Raw genomic sequence first — 22625 nt, 5'->3', positions numbered from 1 at the left:
TGAGTTGATGGAAAATAAAAATAAAATGTATATGAAAAAAGTTGTAAATATATATATATACAGGACACGACAAGACGAGGACAAAACACGTCTGAACTGCTATGCGATCTTGGAGAATAGTTGGAGAAAATAATGAAATGTGCCGCCTTGGAAAAGCAGTCCACAACGACCAGAATGACCGTGAGTCCCTCTGAGGATGGAAGGCCCGTGATGAAATCCATATAGAGATGGAACCATGGTTGAGAATGTGTTGGCAGCGGATGAAGAAACCCCAGAGGCTACTGAAGAGGAGTCTTGTTCCGGGCGCATGTCGGACAGGCAGCCACAAATGTCCGAGTGTCCGCCTTCACTGAGGGCCACCAAAACCTACTTCTCAAAAACTCCAGCGTTCGCTGCCCTCCCGGATGAGAGGTGAGATGCGACCAGTGAGCCCACTGAAGAACCTTGGACCGTGCCCCAAGAGGAACAAAAAGTATGTTAGGTGGACAGCTGTCTGGAACTGCCTCCCTCACTACAGTCTCTATACCCTAGGACGCCCCGGCACGGGGATGAGCTACCTGGCGATGATGGGTTCAAATGGCCGATCCTCACTCGAGCTGGGGAACTGGCAAGAAAGGGCATCCGGCTTCACGTTCTTAGACCCCGGAAGGTAAGATGATGTGAATCTCAACCGAGTGAAGAAGAGAGCCCAACGAGCCTTTCAGGGGTTAAAGCATTTAGCCTCCTGGATGTACGCCAGGTTCTTGTGGTCAGTCCAAACCGTAAAGGGATGTTCCGAGCCCTCCAACCAGTGCCGCCACTCCTCCAAAGCCAGTTTGACTGCAAGAAGCTCTCAATTGCCGACATCATAGTTACTCTCCTCTGGAGTGAGACGCCTGGAGAAGAAGGCACAGGGATGAAGCTTTAGGTCTTTCACCGAGCGCTGAGACAGAACCGCCCCCACGCCAACGTCAGAGGCATACACCTCTACCATGAAGGGAAGAGAAGGATCCGCATGAACAAGAATGGTTGCAGAAGAAAACCGACGTTTCAGGTCCTGGAACGCCTTCTCTGCGGCAAGGGTCCAGCACACATGCCCAACCGAGCCCTTGGAGAGCGTTGTCAATGGTGCTGTCACAGCACTAAAGTTTCTCACAAATGTCCGGTAGAAATTAGCAAAACCCCCAAAACACTGAACTTGCTTGACTGGTTTGCGGCCAGTTGACCACCGCTCCTACCTTTTGGGAGTCCATCAGGACACAGCCCTGAAACATGATATACCCCAGGAAGGAGATCTGAGGACGTGAAACTCACACTTTTCGGGCTACACAAACAAGTGATGAGCAAGGAGTCTTTGGAGAACCTGGCGGACATGTTGGACATGTTCAATCATGGACTTGGAGAAGATGAGGACATCATCCAGGTACACAAACACAAACTGGTGAAGGATGTCGCGCAGCACATCATTTACCAGGGCCTGGAAAACGTCTGGAGCATTAGTAAGTCCAAACGTCATGACCCGGTACTCATAATGTCCATTAGGAGTGTTGTACGTTGTCTTCCACTCGTCTCCCTGTCTGATGCACACCAGCTTGTACGTGTTCCGTAAATACAATTTAGAGAAAACCGTAGCTTCCTGGTGTCTCTCAAAATCTGATGACATAAGGGGAAGGGGGTAACGGTTCTTGATGGTAATGTTATTTAAATCCGGTAATCAATACAGGGATGTAATCCCACATCCTTCCCAACAAAGAAAAACCCGCACCTGCAGGTGAAGTGAATAAAATAGAATAAAATCAGCCGCCAGCACCTCCTCAATATAATTGTTCATGGCTGCAGTCTCTGGACCTGAGAGACAATGCAGCTCTCCTCTCGGAGGAGTGGTACTGGACAGGAGGTTGATGGCACAATCATAGGGTCTGTGAGGAGGTAGTTTGCTGGCCTTTTGTTTGCTGAAGACCTGACCCAAATCCCAGTAATCCCGAGGTATGCGGGAACGGTCAGGCTTGTCATTCCCAACCAGAGGAACAGGAGCGGAGGTCTCCAGACGAGCAGAGCTGGAAAGGTGTGGACAGAATTGCTGGCAGGCGAACTGGCATGAAGGATTCCATCCCAGAACTCTTCCTGAATGCCAGTCAATTGTAGGATTATGGGTGGAAAGCCATGGATGTCCAAGAACCAGGGGAAGCTCAGGAGTCCACCAGATGTAACTGGACAAGCTCCACATGGTCATGCAGAACTCGTAGCTGAATAGGCATGGTAAGGTGTTATAACCGATAATAGGCTACTGTGTTTCCCTGGCTGAGTTGATGAGCTGATTTGGGCCATCAATTGATTGACAGATGTAGGCCTACTATAGAAAGGTAAACTTTCCTCCAGTGTAAATGCTCATCCACATTTTATAGTTAAATTATACATAGCCTATCATTATAGTTATGTTCTTTGGTGTGGATTTAAAGCCTGTATTGTGTGGATTTAATAATTCATTTCACAATGCTGTCAAAATTTGAGCCTATCCAAAGATGATTTTGTTGCGCTGAGACACTTTTCTTTGATGTGTAAATTATCAGACTATTCGTTTTACTTCTGGAAAATATTTAAATAAATGCACTAAATAAATAAATAAAAATAAATAAATAAATAAATTAACTTGTGGGCTCAGGCTGGTCATGATATCGCCCAGTACTGGGTGCAAACACATGAGGCTCTGAGACAGAGCTCGCTGCTTCGACCACTGCCTCCGGCAGCTCACCATTCAAATAGGCAAGTCAGTTAAGAACAAATTCTTATTTTCAATGACGGCCTAGGAACAGTTCGTTAACTGCCTGTTCAGGGGCAGAACGACGAATCAAACTTGCAACCTTTCAGTTACTAGTCCACAGCTCAAACCACTAGGCTACCCTTGTTTGACAATAGTCTAACAAGCATTAAGAATACTATGGATTCTGAAGACACATAGGCGGGTCTTTTTTAATTATTTTGTTTTAAGCCTTCACCAAAACATAGTCCTAGTGCTCTTCAATCCACATCACGGAAGTTCAGCTTTATCTTGTCTTTAAATTTAAAGGCAATGTTCCACTTAAGCGGAGACTGCATTCACGGTAAACACGCTTCAGCTTTACAGTGTCACGCCTGCCCCCGCTCCCCCTCCCTGCGCTCGAGGTTGCCAGGCTACCCGTCATCATACACACCTGTTATCATCATTACATGCAGCTGTGCTCATTGGACTCACCTGGACTACCTCTCTTTGTTGACTGCCCCTGCATATATAGTTGCTCCTATGTGATGTTCCCTGTAGTAGCATTGTTTGTCGTGTCGTGTTTATGTCCAGACGCTGTCCCTGTTCCGTTGCATGTCCATCTGTATTAAATGGTTCACTCCCTGTACTTGCTACTCATCTCCTGCATCGGGCCTTACATAATGCTACTAACATTACAAGAAGCATAAGGAAGTTTTTGGTGGTTTTGTTTTGTTGGTGATGTTGGACCTGGGGGCTGGTGCCGATGGAACCGGGGGTGTCGAAGCTGGCTCGTTGGGCTGTCATGCCCTAGCTGGCTCGAGAGGTTTCCTTGCCCCGGTTGGCTCGGCAGGTTCACATCCCACATCATGCTTCAGCCGGCTTGTCGGGCTCCTATGCCTCAGCCGGCCCATGAGTTTACTTGTTTTGTTGGTGACGTTGGGCTTGGATTCTGCCGCCGATGGAATGGGGGGGCCTAAGCTGGCTCGTCGGGCTGTCACGCCCTAGCTGGCTCGAGAGGTTTCCTTGCCTCGGTTGGCTCGGCAGGTTCCTATCCCACGTCATGCTTCAGCCGGCCCATAGGGCTTCTACGCCGCAGCGGGTCAGTGTGCTGCTAACAGCTTAGATTCTTCCACTGTCTGATTGCCTCAGACTGGGCTCAAACCAGTGATCCTCTGCTTCACAACACACCTGACCACCCTCCTTGACAATGTTCCAATGGGGTTGAGCAACTCAAAAGGTACCTCCTGGATGGCTCCATCGGCGACATGTCAAGCTAGCTGTCACGTGAGCTTATGGTACATTCTTAACTCTGTTGCACAAGTTCTCGGACTCCATACTGACATACAGCTCCACGCAATGCATTCTCTTATAGTAAAGTGCGGCTTGGAAATAAGATTGCATTCCTAAAGTAGGCAAACCCTTAATCAGCATTATGATGTCATTAGTTTTACTTTAGAAGAAGTGTAATGTTACATAGTTAAAATTAAGTGAAGAGCATGTTAGCATTGCTAGGTTTCTACGACGATAGTTGCTAGATAATGGCGGCATAGATATACTTTAGGCATATGGCTGATGCAGTGGAGGCTCCTCAGAGGAGGAAGGGGAGGACCAGCCAATTCAGTGACATTTTTTTGGGGGGGTGAAACATTCCAAACGTTATCGTTTTTAGATAAAGCTCTACTAAATACAAAATATATTCACGTCACCAAATAACTGATTAAAACACACTGTTTTGCAATGAAGGTCTACAGTAGCCTCAACATCGCAGCTGAAAACTGTATGCTGAAAACATGTCATTTTTGACTAAAACACAACCAATATTCATTAAATATAAATACTGAACTTGTTTTTGCATGGATTAGCATGGATTAGCTTTTAACAGCTAGGACCGCTATTTTATGTCCCGGAATCCTGCTTAACAGACAGGTTGAAGCCTGCTTGACAGATTTGCTAAGCTGCTAGCCATCAAGCGAACGAAGTTAGTCCCATGAGTTTTCCAATGGAGCCCTCTTTATCCACAGTAATAAATGTACAGTTCCAGTGCTCTAGGCGCTGTATCTACTACGCTTTGTTTCGGGACAAACTGGATCACTCAGAGTTCCAATGTGGCAATTGTTTGCTTGCCGAGAATTATAGGCTGGAGGTGGCTTCCTTGATCACACAGGACACCAGCCTACGTAAGAAACTGGAGCAAACGCAGAGTGGAATGTTTACCTTTTCTACACCGGTGGCTGGACGGCTTTCACGCTTGTTGGATGTATCTCCACCTTATCGTTTGTTGTTATCATACTGGCCGGTGTTGCCTGGAGTTGATTCACCAGGGGAGCCATCTCCTGCCTTTCGTCCCCCAACTGATAGCGGAGTCGATGGAGTACAGCAAGAGGAACATGGTAATCAACGATGGTCGCATGTCACAAGCTGTGGAAGCCGAAGACAGCGGCCTCTCGCAAAGCAGTCTACACTCCCAACGAGAGGCCCAAAGCGGATACAAACAACAAATAGTTCCGCTGTACTGGAGCCTGATCTTCCTGCACCTGTGTCTGCTGCTCAGTGCCTATTCCTACGATTTCTAAGTCGATCTTGGTAACCTGCTATGGATCGACCGGGGCTTCTCCATCTGTCGGAAGCCTGCGCCAGGAGCAATGTGCTCAGGTTATCCTGCCTCTCACCTGTCCATAAAGGGTTCTCCAAATCCTGTGAAGCGTGGGAGCCGTCGGATTTTCTTATCCTTCTCACCAGCCTTGATTTTGGGCAGCTCTCGGTGCAAAAACAATGTCCTATCCAGGAGCGCGAGTAATTAACATTACTTACCAGTTCCCGAATGTACTACGTCAGGACATGGAAATTGATTCTATCGTTAGTCCATGTGGGTTTTAATGACATTATGAAGTGCAGCTCTGAACAGTTGAAACTGGATTTACAAAAGCTGATTAGTGTCTCTGCTAAACACTAACAAAAGACCCATCATATCTGGCCCTGTGCCCTCTCTGAATTGTGGCATTGAACGTTTTAGAAGGATTCGTTCTCTTCAAAACTGGCTACGTGATTATTGCAGCTCAAAACGTTTGTTGACAATTTTGATACCTTTTGGAAACAAAACATGTATTATAAGGAAGATGGGATCCATCCAAATCATTTGTGTACCTGGATCCTTTCACAGCATTATGAGGCTACATTGAGACAATGACTTTTTTTCTTTATTTAACTAGGCAAGTCAGTTAAGAACAAATTCTTATTTTCAATGACGGCCTAGGAACAGTGGGTTAACTGCCTGTTCAGGGGCAGAACGACAGATTTGTACCTTGTCAGCTCGGGGGATTGAACTTGCAACCTTCCGGTTACTAGTCCACAGCTCTAACCACTAGGCTACCCTGCCGCCCCAATAGCAAATGTACATTATACCAGGAGCATTGGCAGACACAATGTAAGTAACCTAATGCTCAGAATTCCTCTGCTGATCCTACAGCTATTGTATGCAGTAATCATGTGCCTATGAACCAGATTTATACTATTAGCACTGTGGCAGTTTGCCCTAGTAGGAAGTCCACTATGTGCAACTCACCCTGCACTAACATACATAACATGAGCATATCTACTTCTACTACTTCTACGTATGTATGTTAGTGCAGGGTGAGCTGCACAAAGTGGACTTCCTACTGGGGCAAACCACCACAGTGCTAACAGTATACATCTGGTTCATAGGCACATGATTACGCACCCATTAAGAAAAGGATTGCACGCTTTTAGGGAAGGACATTCAACAAGCACAGCACTTAGACAAATGACTGGCTGAGAGAAATTGATGATTGTGGGGAATGTTTTGTTTGACTTTAGTGCGGCTTTTGACATGATCGATAATAGTCTATTGCTGGAAAAACGTATGTTTATGGCTTTACACTCCCTGCTATATTGTGGATTAAGAATTACCTGTCTAACAGAACACAGAGGATGTTCTTAAATGGAACCCTCTCCAACATAATCTAGGTAGAATCAGGAATTCCCCAGGGCAGCGGTCTAGGCCTCTAACTTTTTCAATCTTTACTAACGACATATGTAGTTAGTGTGTCTATGTATGCGGATGATTCAACACTGTACACGTCAACTACTACAGCGACTGATATGACTTCTACACTTAACAAAGTGTTGCAGTTAGTTCAGAGTCGGTGGAAAGGAATTAATTAGTCCTAAATATTTCTAAAACTAAAAGCATTGTATTTGGGACAAATCACTAAACCTCAACCTTGTAATACATAATGGGGAAATTGAGCAAGTTGAGGTGACAAAACTGCTTGGAGAAATCCTGGATTGTAAACTGTCATGGTCAAAACATTTGATGCAGTAGTAGCTAAAATGGGGTCTGTCCATAATATAGCGCTGTTTTACCTTCTTAACAGGATTATCAACAACGCAGGTCCTACAGGCGGGTCACCACTTCACAGGAGAGCAGTTTGAATGTAAACTTTTTAGAATCACAATGCATTTTTTGGTAGAAATGCCTTCTCGAACATGTGAACATTCATGTGCCTTAATAACAAACTTGTATGCCATCTGTACATACAAATAAAATTGTTAAATCACAAGTCTAGTTGGTTTAGCCACATAAAAAGACAACAACCTTCCCACTAGCCATGGTTGGCTGAGTAATGAGTGGGCTGGACATGCCGAGAGATGAGTTTGGATTGGTCTGCCACACTTCTGTCGATTTAAGCTGGTCAGTAGGTAATTCTGTCTAACACAGCTTTTTTATGTATCATGTATTAAAACTGCTTTAGTGTTGCTCTCGACTTTCTGGAGGTTCGAGTTTTGAAATCAGTGGAATTCGAGTATGATAGCTAAGGAGATGGAGAAAACACCTATCTCCGGATTACATCTTCAAACTAAGGGCAACCATGGCATCCGACAGGAGACACGTCCATCCGTGAATGATGTAAGATAGTCTACCTAGTTACATTTTCAGATATTACGGGTTTCTAATTTTAACAGAAAGATACATTTTCTTGGCTAGTTATATCCTAATTTTAGCTAGCTAACATTCAACCTGGTTGGTTAGCTACATGCAGATTCATGCAGTGTAGTAACGTCATGAGTTGTGATTATGGTTCATTGTTTACCATTGCTAACGTTAGCTTGCTGGCTCGCTAGCTAACGTTACATGTATGACCTTATTATTCGTATCTCAGAGCCATTTTCTTAGCTAGCTATTGCCTAATGTTAGCTAGCTAACATCGAACTTAGTTGGTCAGCTACCTGCAGATTCATGCAGGGTAGTAACGTCATGAGTTAGGATCATGGTTCATTGTTTACCTAGCTATCTAACATTAGCTGGCTGGCTTGCTGGCTAACGTTACGTGTATGACCTTAATATTCGTATCTCAGAGCCATTTTCTTAGCTAGCTATTGCCTAATGTTAGCTAGCTAACATTGAACCTGGTTGGTCAGCTACCTGCAGATTCAAGCTGGGTAGTAACTTCATGAGATGTGATTATGGCTCATTGTTTACCGAGCTAGCTACATGTCTTAACCAAAGACCCCACTACGCAAGTAACAATTTGGGGTGCGTTCATAAATTCAGTCTGGCCATCTACTCCAATTTCAGAGCACTCTTGTCTGAGTGTGCCAGGGCGCAGAATAGCTGATGAATTTATGAACTCTCAACACCCGTTGAATATGACTGGTGTCAGTAAACGTAGGCAAAAAAGCATAATTAAATTGTTGCCAGCAGCACAGTTAACGTCACCAACGCTCTGGTTAACATGAAAACAGCCTAACCAGCTCTGCTAGGGCGATTCAAATGGTCAGAGTGGGGTGTTCTCTCATTATGTGCCTGGAAGTAGCTAGCAAGTTATCCAATGTTAGTCAGTTATCTTGGGTGCATGACTGCCGTTGTGAGGTCAGAACGTTCGTTCGTATCAACCCTACTCATCGGCCAGAGCGTCCAGTGTGAGCTCTGAACGCTCCGAGAACGACACGTTTTGAATTTCCGAATGGACAATCTGACAGCACAGTTGCAGTCACCAACGCTCTGGAAAACATAACAGCCTAACCAGCTCTGCTAGGGCGAGTAATGTTCAGTGAGCTGTTCTGTCATTTGTCTGGAAGTAGCTAGCAAGTTAGCTTGACTTCTGTTGTTAGTAGAGAGAGCTCGGATCAACCCTTAAAGAGATGGGTGGGGCTAAAGCTGAAGAGTGTGTGAACGATGCTGAATGGGTGTAGACAAAGAAGAGCTCTCCAGTAGTAGTACTAAAAGTTTCAAAGGCCATTTTCTCAAAAGTGAGTTTACAAGTTTATCAGGCAAACTTCCTTTCCCATTGTTCCTCAACTGTAGTGTATGATATGCAATTTTGTAGTCTTTACATTTTGTAAAATGTAAAATGTAAAATACACAATTTCAAATGTTTCTACATAAGACCGATTTGAGCCGGTCGGTCACATTTATGAGAGGTATTGACATGTTGAATGCACCGAGTTGTCTGTCTAAACTACTGGCACACAGCTCAGACACCCATGCATACCCCACAAAAAACGCGACAAGAGTTCCAAGTCCAAAACAGACTATGGGAGGCGCACAGTACTACATAGAGCCATGACTACATGGAACTCTATTCCACAATCAAGTAACTGATGCAAGCAATAACATTTGATTAAAAAAAACAAATAAAAATACACCTTATGGGACTGTGAAGCAACACAACCATGTAACGATTTTCTTCCTGGGAAGGAGAGGAGGACCAAAATGCAGCGTGGTTATTTATAAACATCTTTAATGAAAGATGAAAACGAACACTATACAAAATAAGAAAATGTGGAAAAACCGAAACAGTCCTAACTGGTGCAAAACACAGAGACAGGAACAATCACCCACAAGATACCTAAAGAATATGGCTGCCTAAATATGGTTCCCAATCAGAGACGACGATAAACACCTGCCTCTGATTGAGAACCACTCCAGGCAACCATAGACTTACCTAGAACACTCAACTGAACACAACCCCACAGACTACAAAACCCCTAGACAAAACAAGACACATAAATCACCCATGTCACACCCTGGCCTAACCAACATAATAAATAAAACACAGAATACTAAGGCCAGGGCGTGACAGTACCCCCCCCCCCCCCCCCTCCCAAAGGTGCGGCCGCACACCTAAACCCATAGGGGAGGGTCTTGGTGGGCGTCTGTCCACGGTGGCGGCTCTGGCGCGGGACGTGGACCCCACTCCAACACAGTCTTAATCTGCTTACTTAGCGTCCCTTGAGTGGCGACCCTCGCCGCCGACCTTGGCCTAGTAACCTTAACAAAGGGCCCCACTGGACTGAGGGGCAGCTCCGGACTGAGCGACAGCTCGGGACTGAGGAGTAGCTGAAGACTGAGGAGTAGCTGAAGACTGAGGGGTAGCTGAAGACTGAGGGGTAGCTGAAGACTGAGGGGTAGCTCAGGACTGAGAGGTAGCCCAAGACTACGAGATAGCTCAGGCAGGTTGATGGCTCTGGCTGAATGGCGGCTCTGGCGGATCCTGGCTGAATGGCGGCTCTGGCGGATCCTGGCTGAATGGCGGCTCTGGCGGATCCTGGCAGACTGGCGGCTCTGGTGGATCCTGGCTGACTGGCGGCTCTGGCGGATCCTGGCTGACTGGCGGCTCTGGCGGATCCTGGCTGACTGGCGGCTCTGGCGGATCCTGGCTGACTGGCGGCTCTGACGGGTCCTGGCTGACTGGCGGCTCTGACGGGTCCTGGCTGACTGGTGGCTCTGACGGGTCCTGGCAGACTGGCGGCTCTGGCTGCTCCTTGCAGACTGGCGGCTCTGGCGGCTCCTTGCAGACTGGCGGCTCTGGCGGCTCATTGCAGACTGGCGGCTCATGACAGACGGGAGACTCTGGGGGCTCATGACAGACGGGAGACTCTGGGGGCTCATGACAGACGGGAGACTCTGGCGGCTCATGACAGACGGGAGACTCTGGCGGCTCATGACAGACGGGAGACTCTGGCGGCTCATGACAGACGGGAGACTCTGGCGGCTCATGACAGACGGGAGACTCTGGCGGCTCATGACAGACGGGAGACTCTGGCGGCTCATGACAGACGGGAGACTCTGGCGGCTCATGACAGACGGGAGACTCTGGCGGCTCATGACAGACGGGAGACTCTGGGGGCTCATGACAGACGGGAGACTCTGGCGGCTCATGACAGACGGGAGACTCTGGCGGCTCATGACAGACGGGAGACTCTGGCGGCTCATGACAGACGGGAGACTCTGGCGGCTCATGACAGACGGGAGACTCTGGCGGCTCATGACAGACGGGAGACTGGCGGCTCATGACAGATGGGAGACTGGCGGCTCATGACAGACGGGAGACTCTGGCGGCTCATGACAGACGGGAGACTGGCGGCTCATGACAGACGGGAGACTCTGGCGGCGCTGGGCAGCCGAGCAGCTCAGGCGACGCTGGAGAGGAGGAAGGCTCTGACAGCGCTGGACAGGCGAGGCGCACTGCAGGCCTGGACTCTCGTGCTTCCTTGCCAGCCGTGTTCCCTCGTGTCGCCGGCTCCTCTCTCCGGCTGCCTCTGCTCTCCTAGCTGCCTCCACCTGTACCCATGGGAGGCGATCCTTTTCCGCCAGGATCTCCTCCCATGTGTAGCAACCCTTGCCGTCCAACACATCATCCCATGTCCATTCCTCCTTGTGCTGCTCCTGCTGCCGCTGCCTGTCACCACACCGCTTGGTCCTGTTGTGGTGGGTGATTCTGTAACGGTTTTCTTCCTGGGAAGGAGAGGAGGACCAAAATGCAGCGTGGTTATTTATAAACATCTTTAATGAAAGATGAAAACGTGAACACTATACAAAATAAGAAAATGTGGGAAAACCGAAACAGTCCTAACTGGTGCAAAACACAGAGACAGGAACAATCACCCACAAGATACCTAAAGAATATGGCTGCCTAAATATGGTTCCCAATCAGAGACAACGATAAACACCTGCCCCTGATTGAGAACCACTCCAGGCAACCATAGACTTACTTAGAACACTCAACTGAACACAACCCTATAGACTACAAAACCCCTAGACAAAACAAGACACATAAATCACCCATGTCACACCCTGGCCTAACCAACATAATAAAGAAAACACAGAATACTAAGGCCAGGGCATGACAATCCATCGGTATAGACACATGCATACACACACACACGCAATAACATAAGCACTGTACACACACGTGCACATGGATTTGGTATGGTAGATATGTGGTAGTGGTGGAGTAGTGGCCTGGGAGCACAGTGTGTTGTGAATGTATTGTAATGTTTTTAAAATGTGTATAACTTCCTTAATTTTGCTGCTAATGGGGATCCAGGATAAATACAAATACAAACAGCATCATCTAGAGAAGCACCATGGTGTAGCCGGAGGACATTTTGCAACTAAGGCGTATTTTTCTCTGCTAATAGAGGAGTAACAAAGGCCTAGTTCACACATTTTTTTTATAGACTAGGTTGTAGCAACATCATGATGGGTATAGGGCAAATTAAAATATTTGAACTGTGTGAATGGAATATGAATGACAGTCATCCAATGTTTTTTTATAGAAATAAGGCCATGCTAATACAAAAAAAAATAGTCCTCCCTAATCATAAATGGCACCATCTTCCACTGATCTGAGGACATCATAATGATGACAAGGAGGTGCCTATTAATTATTTGTCTTTTTTAGCAATGACATCTTATTTTTAAGCAACTATGAAATCATCACTAGCCGTTTAAAACTAGTGGACACCAAAGTTGGGAGTCAGTGGCCGCTGAGAACGTTCATAACAATGGAGTGACTCGACCATGAAATCCATAAAAAGGTATCAATTTGATATTGAAGAAAAACCACACCCGACTCTAAAGCAGAACCCACAGTGCTAGTTGTTTGAATCAGAGATCACAATTGTTTATTTTTTGCAACAGGATTATTGAATTATGACTTGTATCTTGGTTATCGAATGCAGCCAGAGCTTGAAAACTGTCATCTGATATGGGAAAAATTGCCCTAACCCTAAGATACTACAATTGCTGAAAACAATTTACTGAATACATACTCTGCGGTGCATGCAGTATATTCACACTACAAACACAGCATAACTCAGTACATGCTGCATAACAATGCACAGCCACTACATTTTATGTATTGGTTACAGTTGGTCTTTCTAAACAATGTGGGTGAATGTAGGCTATAAAATGCTTGGGAGGCTGTTTGTCTGATTGTGGGCTGGTCTGATCCCTTAATAGAGGTAATTTTCCGGAACGTGGATGTGACTTGGCTGGGCCGTAAAATTCCTCAGATTCCTCCAGACTCGCTAGTGTGTCTTTGTTACTTTGTGTGTGTGCTCGTGCGTGAGTATGTGTGTATGAGGTATGTGCGTATGTTTCCAGTTGGCATTTGTGTGTTTGTAATAACTGTCCGTGTGTGGAATGAGAGTTGGCAGGCTGCCATGTGAGTAGACACGGGTCTGTTTGTGCTCTCCGGGAACTGCAGGCTGTCCTCACAGCCCTCTAAAACATAAAGACTTCTATTCACACAGCCGAGCAGGGTGGCGCCGTACATACACTCTCGCAGACACGCTACAGACACTAGCACTCAAACTAAAACATACTCTTTAACACTTAAACTCACACACAAACTGCTGATATTCAAACAAATATATATTCACACCACTGGTGTACCACACACCCCCACAGACCTTCTGGAGGTCCCCCCCCCCCCACCCCTCCAGGTAGCATATGAACAGGCCTTAAATATTTACAATTACAGGAAATGTGCTTTAAAACGGCAACATTTTCTCTCAGCCTCATTGCAAAATGTGTAGAATATCAGGAAATTTGCTTTAGAAAACCAAAATCTTCTCTCAGCCTCATGGCAAAATGTATAGATTAGCAAGAGATTATGCTGAGCGATTAACCGAAATGTCAATTATTTTTCAGTTTTTAAACAACTAATTGACAGACATTGATAGTTCAATTATTTTAATTCCATTTCATTCAGTTTTTTTCTGTGAGCTCAATGCACACATTTCACTACAGTTTTTCTAGAGATAAACCAGATCATGCCTGAACAGTTGGGAGTTGTAGTATCCAACAGGCCAATGTTCTACATAGTTTAGTGCACAACATGTGATCATTAATTACAATAGCCATAATCCATTGCGCAGCTACTTGTCCGGCCTGTTTCTTTTATGCCTGCTATGTAAGGGACAGAAGAATGCGTAATCAAGAGGGGATGCATAGAAAGCAGTTTCTTTGAGGTATCTCCACCTGAAAATACATCATCTAAGTGATTGATAGTTGGTATTGAGCAGTCATTAAAAGTATGCCTTATTTACTTTGAAGAACTACTAAAATAGCGATATTGTCAGACAGCATAGGCAACATCTCTTTAGAGATGAGATGATGACTTGGAATCAAATAATAAAGTCATCAAATAAAACAATCTAATATACAAAATAATTGTTTTATTAAAGTAAAGTAATATGAATAACTGATGGTTAATAAGTGATAAGCAGTCATGGGCCTTCACTACCACACAGATCAATCTCAAATATATTTATATTAGGCATGCCCACGGCACTCTCAGATTCTTAATTCAAAAAGCAATGTAAGACAGCACCTCTCACACACCACAACTCAAACATATATTCTTTAAGAATATAAACAACACAAAAACAATTCCGTCTTTCACTTCAGTACCTTTTTGATTATTCTGACACTCACTCCCTCAATCCACATGAATCTCACTCATCTCCCCTCCTCTTGCCATTACAGAAAACTCATGCAGTACCAACATAATCTAAATGTATTTTTCAAATACTTTGACAATGCATCCTTTCCTTCTTTCCTTCCTTGAAGGTGTTCACCTATCCAGTCATTGATCTGCCTTGGCTGGGTAGGTGAAAGCCATGAATAGTCTCTGTGTGCGTCTCAAATAGCACCCTATTCCCTATATAGTGCACTAATGAATTGAGGGGAATCTGTCTCTGTCGCTCTTGAAAATAAATAAATAGGTCAACTGATCACAGGAACTCTCTCCCTCTACCTCAGAGATGGCTGGTGGACCCTGTCTGCTCTGTGAGCGACCTCCCCGTGTGGCCACCGCCTTCCACTGCCGCCTGCACCACCCACTCACCGTGCCACGCCGCAGTCTGCTAGAGCTGCAGCCATTCAGCAGTGTGAGTGAATCGCACACACACACACACACACACACACACATACACACACACTCAAACACACATAAATATGCCAACGCAGGCACACACTCACAAGCACACATGCATATGGTTACAGACACAACTCACTGGAGCCCCAGGCCTTCAACTGGATGAGTAGACACACGCTACAATAAACTCATGCACGTGCACACACATGCACAGTAATATTACATCATCAGATATTAGAACACCTTCTATCCCTCAAAAGCATGGGACAAAATGGCCAAATACGACCAAGGTTAAATGGTTTATATTTTAGTTAAGGCAGTATCACTTGACCATTGACCTTTGTCTCCCTGTGTCACCCCTCCAGGTCTCGGACACTGAGCAGAGCCTCCAGAGGGGCCAGGGCTTCAACTCTAGCAGTGGCCGCTACACGGCTCCCGTCTCCGGGTTCTACCAACTCACCGCCAGCCTTCTCATAGGTGAGACTTCCACACCGGCCCATACCAAAGTGATAAATTATGGTGGTGAGGGGGTTTGCAGTACATTGGGGCTGAATTGATTCCCATAACACAAAAAGAGGGAGCAAGAGGAAGAGGTTCAAGAGGGAGGAGGACAAATAGATAGAAAACAGAGATATAACGAGGGGTAGAAAAGTGGTTAGACAAGGAAATTAGGAAGATAGGAGCTGGGGGGTGGATAGGGAGTGAGAGAGGGGGATGGATAGACGGAGAGAGGAGACTATCAAGGAATGAAGAAAAACGATGGGAAACCATACAAAAGAAATCTCCACAACAGATCAAATACAAATCAACATTACAATAACTCCATAGCAATGTACAGTATATATTTTTCTCTAAGTAGCTTTTCCCTCGTAACCTAGAAATATATCTGACCTTATTTTACTGCCTGCAAGAGGCCAAGTAAAGAAGTGAAGATGGCAGCAAGGCAAAAAACAGTTTGAATGTTTTGGGTGTGTCATTGGCTTACACCAATCAGAAGTGGCCTAGGCACTGCCCTGGCCAATCAGTGTCAGATGTTGAGAAGATAAGGCCTGGCCAGTTCTGAGGAACAGGGGTGGGGTCTTTCTTCAGAAAGTCCACCCAAAGGGAAACCACCCCATACCACCACTGCAATGTGTATGCCTCTGTCAGTGGCCATTTTAGCATGTGCATCTGTCAGTGGCCATTTTAGCAAATCTTGGTGAAGGGAAAAAAGAAAAAAGAAGTGGGATGCATGCCAGCAAAACAACTACACATAAAAACATAGCTGATATGGCAGACTTCCTTAAACAAATGTGGTTTCTAGTGACAATTGAGATGTACAAACTTTCACATAATCTGTAACTTCGATGAAGACATTAATGAGCAATTGATGACAGACGTAGTTAATATAACTATTTGTTCAGCACTTTTGAAATGTACAACGACAGAATTCAGAACATGGGCTGTTCTTACAGTGTACTCCCTGTACACGACAGAACCGTAGGATAAATAAATGGGGCATATAAACAGACAATGGAAGCTCAATATTCAATGATTACATTTCTCTAAAACAGGTTATAGGCTATTTGTGCACCACCAAGTTAGAACAGTAGGCAGAATTAAGAGGTGAAAATAGAACAGAATTATTAGGGTGAGGCACATTGAATGCCGTTTGGGTCTTTGCGTGTCAAAAAGAAATGCACATCATATAACACTATTTGACGCCAAGCACCACAAGCCAAGCCCCACAACTACTATCAGTAGCACTGTCAAAGCTGTACAAAAAAAAGTAACCAAACAAGCACACATGGGCCACGAGCGATGTGTTTACAATACCGCGTTGGTGAAAATACACCAAATGATTAGGGTGAGGCACATGGGCTACTAACAGCTTACTACACAACATACACTAAGTATTACTTTCTTAGCTACAGTATACATTTCTCCCTTGCGTAATTACATCATTTATGCCACAGTATACAATACATTTTTGGACTCAACTTGTGAAGGTGGCGCAGCGGTCCTAAGTTGGCATATTTTGTCATCAAACTTGTCATCAATGTCTGGCATTGAATAGCAGGCTAACCTTAGTGGTTTCTTTGCAACGCTTGCAATTAGCCATTGATTCCTTCCAAACGACTCATTGTTGAATTTGCGATTTCAAACATGTTGAGTAATCTTTATGTACAATGGCCGATGAGGACTGATACGTTTTATCTATAATTTCTCTTATTATGACAAGGATTTGCCAGTCAATTGTCGACTTGATGACAACTGATGACCGGGCTAGCCGGGCTATCTGCATTGTGTCCCACCACCCGCCAACCCCTCTTGTTACGCTACTGCTACTCTCTGTCCATCATATATGCATAGTCACTTTAACCATACCTACATGCACATACTACCTCAATAAGCCTGACTAACTGGTGTCTGTATATAGCCTTGCTACTCTTAATTTCAAATGTCTTTTTACTGTCTTTTTATTTCTTTACTTACCTACACACACACACACACACACACCTTTTTTTCGCACGATTGGTTAGAGCCTGTAAGTAAGAATTTCACTGTAAGGTCTACTACACCTGTTGTATTCGATGCAAGTGACAAATAAACTTTGATTTGATGACTGCTTAGGTAAGACTTTGAAAGTAAGATGTTGACATGATCAGTCCAATCCAAGCTACTGTAAATATAACGTGATTTGATATCATTCTATCTGTGGCCAATGACCTTGAACCTTCTTGGATGGGCACATCTAATATAACCCTATGGCAGAACCCAAGGGGATAAAATATTTGAGCTCTGACCTTAGAATTGGGGATGACGTACTGTCCCATGAGTGACCGAACACTGAGCCAATCATGACAGAAAACTGAGCCAATCAGACGCAACGCTCTGTATTTTCTGCTGGCTCGCCCCACCACCACAGAAAGCACTCGGCTAGGCTGAGACACTTGCATTTACCCTGACACACCTGCCTTACTCAAAAAAGCAAAAAAAAGAGGCCATGTGTGTATGCAACTTTATTAACTCAATTACATTTATTTTTTAACATTGTTTGCAAGCTGATATGTGACACGTATTTTTGCCAAAATATTGAGCAAAACAGGCAGGCCCCACCTGCCCTGAATGATGGGTTGCCACTGACCTCTGTGTGTGTGTGTGTGTGTGTGTGTGTGTGTGTGTGTGTGTGTGTGTGTGTGTGTGTGTGTGTGTGTGTGTGTGTGTGTGTGTGTGTGTGTGTTCTCAGAGCCCAATGAGAGGTCACAAGCCAGGATGAAGGATAGTGTGAAGGCTTCCATCTGCATTGAGTCCCTATGCCAGAGCAATGTGTGAGTACTAGTACACACACACAAACGCATGCATGCACACACACACACACACACACAAACAGAGATGTATTCAATCATTGCCAGTTGTTCCTGCCTGTTTTTCCTGAGCTATGCCTCTGAATGTTCCAGGTCTCTGGATTCGGTGACAGGGGTGGGTAGTTCAGGAGTCTTCAGCATCTTACTGACAGGAACCCTTTACATACAGGTAATATACTCTCTCTCACACACACAGGGTATTACTACACGTTCACGCACACACAAACACAGTATTGAGTTAAACATGTATATGGCCACCCATTCACAACAATCTGATATCTGCACACACTCCTATCAACACTCTCATCTCCAGATAAAGACATATACTTTGACAATTATGTGCAATTACCTTGTTTGCCAGGAATGATACTGGCAGTCAGAGTGATAGATGAGCATAAACACTGCTCTTGGTGAAAGGATTGAGGGTAGAGTGCGGAGTGACTGATGGTCTTTAACCCTTTATGTTCTGGCTTGCAGGCGGGGGAGTATGTGTCCATTTTCGTCGACAACGGAACAGGCTCAGCACTCACAGTCCTCCAGGATACTTTGTTTTCCGGGATACTCCTGGGAGTGTGAACACAGTAAAACAAATGATACACACACACACCCATAGACTGAAATGAACAAACATATTAAACCACGTACAGTACCAGTCAGAAGTTTGGACACACCTAATCATTCAAGGGTTTTCCCTTATTTTTTTATATTTTCTACATTGTAGAATAATAATTAAGACATCAAAACTGTGAAATAGCACACATGGAATCATGTAGCAACCAAAAAAGTGTTTAAAGCAAATTAAAATGTATTTTATATTTGAGATTGTTCAAAGTAGCCACTCTTTGCCTTGATGACAGCTTTGCACACCCTTGGCATTCTCTAAACCAGCTTCATGAGGAAGTCACCAGGAATGCATTTCAATTAACAGGTGTGCCTTGTTAAAAGATAATTTGTGGCCAATCATTTGAGCCAAACATGGAATGAAAAATTACTGAGGATAATAGCAGACAATATTGCCACTCCTATTTGCCACATCTTCAATTTAAGCCTACTAGAATAGTAAAGCCCCCTTTACTGGCTCAAATAGCTGACCAATCATCAGCCTGTTACCAACCCTTAGTAAACTAATGGAAAAAATGGTGTTTGACCAGATACAATGCCATTTCACAGTAAACAAATTGACAACAGAATTTCAGCATGCTTATAGGGAACGACACTCAGCAAGCACAGCACTTACACACAGGACTGATGATTGGCTGAGAGAAATTGATGATAAAATGATTGTGGGGCTGTCCTGTTAGACATGCAGCTGCTGGAAAAACGTGTGTTATGGCTTTACACCCCCTGCTATAATGTGGATAAAGAGTTACTTGTCTAACAGAACACAGAGGGTGTCCTTTAATGGAAGCCTATCAAATATGATCCAGTCAGAATCAGGAATTCCCCAGGGTAGCTGTTTAGGCCCCTTGCTCTTTTTGATTTTTACTAACAACATGCCACTGACTTTGAGTAAAGACAGAGTGCCTATGTATGCGTATGACTCAACACTATACATGTCAGCCACTACAGCAACTGAAATGACTGCAGCACTCAACAAAGACTGCAGTTAGTTTCAGAGTGGGTGGGAAGGAATACGTTAGCCCTAAATATTTCTAAATATAAAAGCATTGTATTTGGAACAAAACACTCACTAAACGCTAAACAACTAAGCGTTGTAATCATGTGGAAATGGAGCAAGTTGAGATGACTGAACTGCTTGGAGTAACTCTAGATTTTAACTGTCATTGTCAAAACATATTGATGCAGGAGTAGCTAAGATAGGGAGCAGTCTGTCTATAATAAAGCGATGATCTACCCTCTTAACAACACTATCAACAAGGCAGGTCTTACAGGCCCTAATTTTGTCACAACCTGACTGTTGTTCAGTCGTGTGGTCAGGTGCCACAAAAAGGACTTAGGAAAAATGCAATTGACTCAGAACAGGGCAGCAGGGCTGGCCCTTGGATGTACACAGAGAGCTAATATTAGAAATATACATGTAAATCTCTCCTGGCTGAAAGTGGAGGAGAGATTGACTTAATCACTACTTTTATTTATGAAAGATATTGACATGTTGAATGCACCGAGCTGTCTGTCTAAACTACCGGCACACAGCTCGGACACCCATGCATACCCCACAAGACATGCCACCAGAGGTCTCTTCACAATCCCCAAGTCCAGAACAGACTATGGAAGGCTCACAGTACTACATAGAGCCATGACTACATGGAACTCTATTCCACATCAAGAAAATGACGCAAGCAGTAAAATTAGATTAAAAAAAAAAAAACAGATAAAAAAACACCTTATGGAACAGTGGGGACTGTGAAGCAACACAAGCATTGGCACACACACACACACACACACGATATACACACACACGATAACATACGCACTTTACAAACACATGGATTTAGTACTGTAGATATGTGGTAGTGGTGGAGTAGGGGCCTGAGGGCACACATTGTTTTGGGAAATCTGTGTATGTATTGTATGTTTTTAAAATGGTATAAACTGCCTTAATTTTTCTGGACCCAAGGAAGAGTAGCTGCTGCTTTGACAGCAGCTGATGGGGATCCATAATATATGCAAATACAAATACAAATGTGTTGTGACAAGGTAGGGGTGGTATACAGAAGATAGCACTATTTGGTGAAAGACCAAGTCCATATCATGGCAAGAACAGCTCAAATAAGCAAAGAGAAATGACAGTCCATCATTACTTTAAGACATGAAGGTCAGCAAATACAGAACATTTTAAGAACTTTGAACGTTTCTTCAAGTGCAGTCGCAAAAAATATAAGCGCTATGATGAAACTGGCTCTCATGAGGACCTCCATAGGAAAGGAAGACCCAGAGTTACCTTTGCTGCAGAGGATAAGTTCATTAGAGTTACCAGCCTCAGACATTTTAGACCAAATAAATGCTCCACAGATTTCAAGTAACAGACACATTTAAACATCAGCTGTTCAGAGGAGACTGCGTGAATCAGGCATTCATGGTCGAATTGCTGCAAAGAAACCACTACTAAAGGACAACAACAATAAGAAGAAGAGTTTTGCTTGGGCCAATAAACCCAAGCAATGGACATTAGACCGGTGAAAACCTATCCTTTGGTCTATTGAGTCCAAATTTTAGATTTTTGGGTTCCAACTGCCGTGTCTTTGTGAGACGCAGAGTAGGTGAATGAATGATCTCCGCATGTGTGGTTTCTATCGTGAAGCATGGAGGAGGAGGTGTGATGGTGAGGGGTGCTTTTCTTGTGACACTGTCTGTGATTTATTTAGAATTTAAGGCACACTTAACCAGCATGGCTACCACAGCATTCTGCAGCTATACGCCATCCCATCTGGTTAGGGCTTAGTGGGACTATAATTTGTTTTTCAACAGGACAATGACCCAACACGCCTCCAGGCTGTGGAAGGACTATTTGACCGAGAAGGAGAGTGCTGCATCAGATGACCTGGCCTCTACAATCACCTGACCTCAACCCAATTTAGATGGTTTGGGATGAGTTGGACTGCAGAGTGAAGGAAAAGCAGCCAACAAGTGCTTAGCATATGTGGGAACTCCTTCAAGACTGTTGGAAAAGCATTCCTCATGGAGCTGGTTGAGAGAATGCCAAGAGTGTGCAAAGTTGACATCAAGGATAAGGGTGGCTGCTTTGAAGAATCTCCAATATAAAATATATTTTGATATGTTTAACAGATTTTTGGTTACTACATGATTCCATATGTGTTATTTCCTAGTTTGATGTCTTCACTATTATTCTACAATGTAGAAAATAGTAAAAATAAAGAAAAACCCTTGAATAAGTAGGTGTGTCCAACATTTTGCCTGGTAATGTATGTACACAGAGGTGGGCAAAGAAACATTAAAATGTATCTGTTACAAAACATAAAATACCCTAAAGACCAATGCATTGTAATGAACCACAAAATACTGGTGCCAACAAATGTATTTGATGAAAATACATGTATTTTGTATTTTCAAAATGCATGTATTTTGTATTTTCAAAATACAGAAAATACATTTACAGGCAGCCCCTTTAAATGAGTTATAAAACAGCCTGTTAACCTTGGCTAACACTCTATGAACAGTATCTATTGCTAAGACAATTGGCACAGTTCTGAATGTTAATCTTCAGAGCTTTGTGGCTGCATATTATTCAAAAATTTGCTGCATTGGTGTCAAAAAAGAGATACCATATATTACTACGAGCCATCAGACGGTGTAGGTGGATGCGCAAAGGTGTTTGAAAGAAAGTCACTTCCGAATGAGAGTGAGTGTAGTGATAGTCTGGCAATAAAAATCTAATTCACTTTCAGTATT

General features: G+C 44.2%; 1 protein-coding gene across 1 annotated transcript in view; it reads left to right on the top strand.

Annotated features, from left to right (window-relative positions):
• Positions 1–19057, top strand: part of si:ch1073-184j22.1 (erythroferrone) — a 29242-nt gene extending 10185 nt beyond the window's left edge. The window contains exons 4-8 of the mRNA XM_021612657.2: positions 14793–14920; positions 15273–15384; positions 18137–18218; positions 18348–18423; positions 18732–19057. Coding sequence (XP_021468332.1) covers positions 14793–14920; positions 15273–15384; positions 18137–18218; positions 18348–18423; positions 18732–18830 — 497 coding nt within the window. The 3' untranslated portion in view covers positions 18831–19057. The remainder of the gene's footprint in view (positions 1–14792; positions 14921–15272; positions 15385–18136; positions 18219–18347; positions 18424–18731) is intronic.
• The last annotated feature ends 3568 nt before the right edge of the window (positions 19058–22625 follow it).

The sequence above is a fragment of the Oncorhynchus mykiss genome, chromosome 8 (assembly GCF_013265735.2).
Source record: "Oncorhynchus mykiss isolate Arlee chromosome 8, USDA_OmykA_1.1, whole genome shotgun sequence".
NCBI lineage: Eukaryota > Metazoa > Chordata > Actinopteri > Salmoniformes > Salmonidae > Oncorhynchus > Oncorhynchus mykiss.
This window is presented reverse-complemented; position numbering and strand designations above follow the sequence as displayed.